Source organism: Penaeus vannamei, chromosome 41 (genome assembly GCF_042767895.1).
Source record: "Penaeus vannamei isolate JL-2024 chromosome 41, ASM4276789v1, whole genome shotgun sequence".
Lineage (NCBI taxonomy): Eukaryota > Metazoa > Arthropoda > Malacostraca > Decapoda > Penaeidae > Penaeus > Penaeus vannamei.
Genome location: NC_091589.1, coordinates 24947236 through 24949735, shown reverse-complemented (window position 1 = coordinate 24949735; position 2500 = coordinate 24947236). Strand labels below are relative to the sequence as shown.

At 41.2% G+C, this 2500-nt stretch overlaps 1 protein-coding gene across 28 annotated transcripts in view; it reads left to right on the top strand.

Moving 5' to 3' along the window:
* The window catches only part of LOC113820661 (sex-lethal homolog), a 122185-nt gene that overhangs the window by 62749 nt on the left and 56936 nt on the right, over positions 1-2500 (top strand). For all 28 annotated transcript variants that reach the window (XR_011398312.1, XR_011398311.1, XR_011398310.1 and 25 more), the window contains 2 exons: positions 454-567; positions 1169-1344. Coding sequence is in view for 24 of the 28 variants with exons in the window: in XM_070117836.1 (XP_069973937.1) it covers positions 454-567; positions 1169-1344 (290 nt within the window). In the remaining 4 variants the exon portion in view is untranslated. The remainder of the gene's footprint in view (positions 1-453; positions 568-1168; positions 1345-2500) is intronic.

Here is a 2500-nt window from a genome sequence, read left to right as displayed (position 1 = left end):
CCATACTGTACTTAGATGTACAGGGATATAGTATAATTGCCTTCTCAGCCTTTACATAAACCAGCTATGAGTAATAGATGAATGGGACAATGATTTTAAAACTTGTTTTTATTTTATTGTTATTTTTTTCATTTTTTATAGAGTAGTAATATGGCTTGTAAAAAAAAAAAATGCATTAAAAAGATATTGTGTATGGACTTGGATTTATGTTCTGTGTTTTTGCTTTTGCATTACATTACTTGAAAACTTGGATTCATTATGTTCAACATGAATACATACAAATGAACAGAGGACAGGAGCAAGTGAGAGAGAGAGAAAACGTGTGTGTTTGTGTGTCTGTGTCCGCCTTTGTGCATCTGTGTATGTGTGTGCATATGTCTTTGTTTGTTTGTCATTTTACTTTCCCATTGTTAGTGAGACAAGAATTGACTTGTCTCTCTCTCTTCTTTGCAGATCATACACATTAGACCAGTTAGAGGAACTGTTCTCTTCATATGGCCAGATTGTCCAGAAGAATTTGCTGAAGGACAAGGTTACAGGACTTCCACGTGGCGTTGGATTTGTGAGGTAACGTTGCATTCTGCTAAAGCTGTCTTGGCTTGCTTGTTCCCCACGCTTTTTGTTCCTTATATTTCCTGCCCTTGTAAGTGACTCCTGCTTAAGAGGGAGTTTCTGTGTGCAGGCAAGTTTGGGTTTGTGGAGAAGGAAGAAGCTATCAAGAACAGCATCTGCCTTGAAGAGCGTTGATGTGGGTGGAGCCATCTTCGTGTTCACTCGATGAATGGTTGACCATTTGTGCTTAATCCTTTTGTTGCAGGCCAACTGTGTAACCCAGATTTAGTTTTAAGTAGCATGGTTTTGTTGTTGGGCAAGTTAAGTTGTTCTGTCATTATAAGTGTTAGAAACTGGCCAAATTTTTGTTTACTTCATTATTTATTTTGGAATGGGAGGGGGGCTGTAGGTGCCTTAAGTATCAACACTACTGCTTTGTTTTTTGTTTTTTTGGCTTTTTAATTAGTGTACAATGTTTGTGAATTTTTTTTTCTATCTCCTTAAGTTTTTATTAGCCAGGCCGTGTTTGTACCCTCATAAGCAGTAGAAAAGGAATGGCGAAGACTGAGCATCGAAACAACATTAACGCACTTTCTCGAAAATGTCCCGACCCCAGGTTTGATAAGAAGTCTCAGGCAGAAGCGGCGATTGTGGGCATGAATGGCGTTGTTCCCGAGGGTGGGACTGAGCCCCTAGTGGTTAAGGTAGCGGAGGAGCACGGCAAAATGAAGGCTGCCTACTACGCTGGTTACCATGCTGGCCTCAGCACCACGAGAGGTGGCGGCGGTGTCGGTAAGTAGCAAGCTGTAGTTTTTTCCTCCCTTCTGTAGGATTCCACTCTTCTAGTGTAAATTCCTTTCCTGTGTGTTTTGGGGCTGGTGTTGGTGTGGGCGGTGGACTTGGATAGCACTCTCACTTGGCTTTCAGGTCTATGGAAGGAGACAATGAATCAAGAGGAGGAAGTGGCCTCAAAGACTTCTGTAGAATTACATTTGCTGCTGTTTGCATTCACGTGCATATGACACATCTATACGCACATACACGTACTCATCCCCCCCCCATCCATCTCTCTCTCTCTCTCTCTCTCTCTCTCTCTCTCTCTCTCTCTCTCTCTCTCTCTCTCTCTCTGTCTCTCTCTCTCTCTCTCTGTCTTTCTCTCTCTCTCTCTCTCCTCCCTCTCTCTCTCTCCTCCCTCTCTCTCTCTCCTCCCTCTCTCTCTCTCCTCCCTCTCTCTCTCTCCTCCCTCCCCCTCCCCCCTCCCCCTCTCCCCTCCCCCTCCCTGCCTACAGCCCCTCACCACTTCTCATCCTTTCTCTTCCCTCTTCTCTCTCTCTCTATCTCACCCCATTCCTCTCTTCTCTTTCCTCTCCCCTCTTGTCCTTCTTTAAGTTCTTTCCTGTGTTTCTCTGTGGTAAAATTTCACATCTTTTCTTCTCTTCATGTGTATAACAGACATGTCTGTTGATAAAAGCAGGACAACCATTTTTTTTTAATCTTTTGAAAAAGGTTGATATAGATCATAGGAAATGTTTATTTTATATTATTATTTCTGATAGCAGTGCTTTTGTTTTTATTACTTTGATTGTTTAGAAAGAAAGACAAGCCTACATCCGGTGAGAGAAAATAAGAAATCTCATTCAATTAAAGTTCAAGAAGAAGAAAATGGTTTTATATTAGATTGACGAACAAGTAGCAAATGTTGCCATAGAAATAGAGATATATATGTATCAAGATGTTTTAAATGGCAACATGTAATCAGCTTCCGAATGGCATTGCCCGTAACTTTTTTTTGAAGTGACTCTACAAAAAGCCGTATCCATTGGATAGCTATTTGATATTTATAGAAGTCTTTTGTAGACTTCTGTATTATGTGGTGTATTTGTTTTCATTTAGCAACCTACCTGACTAAAGCCGGTCTTTGTAGTCAGTGCTCACAGTCTCGCATTGG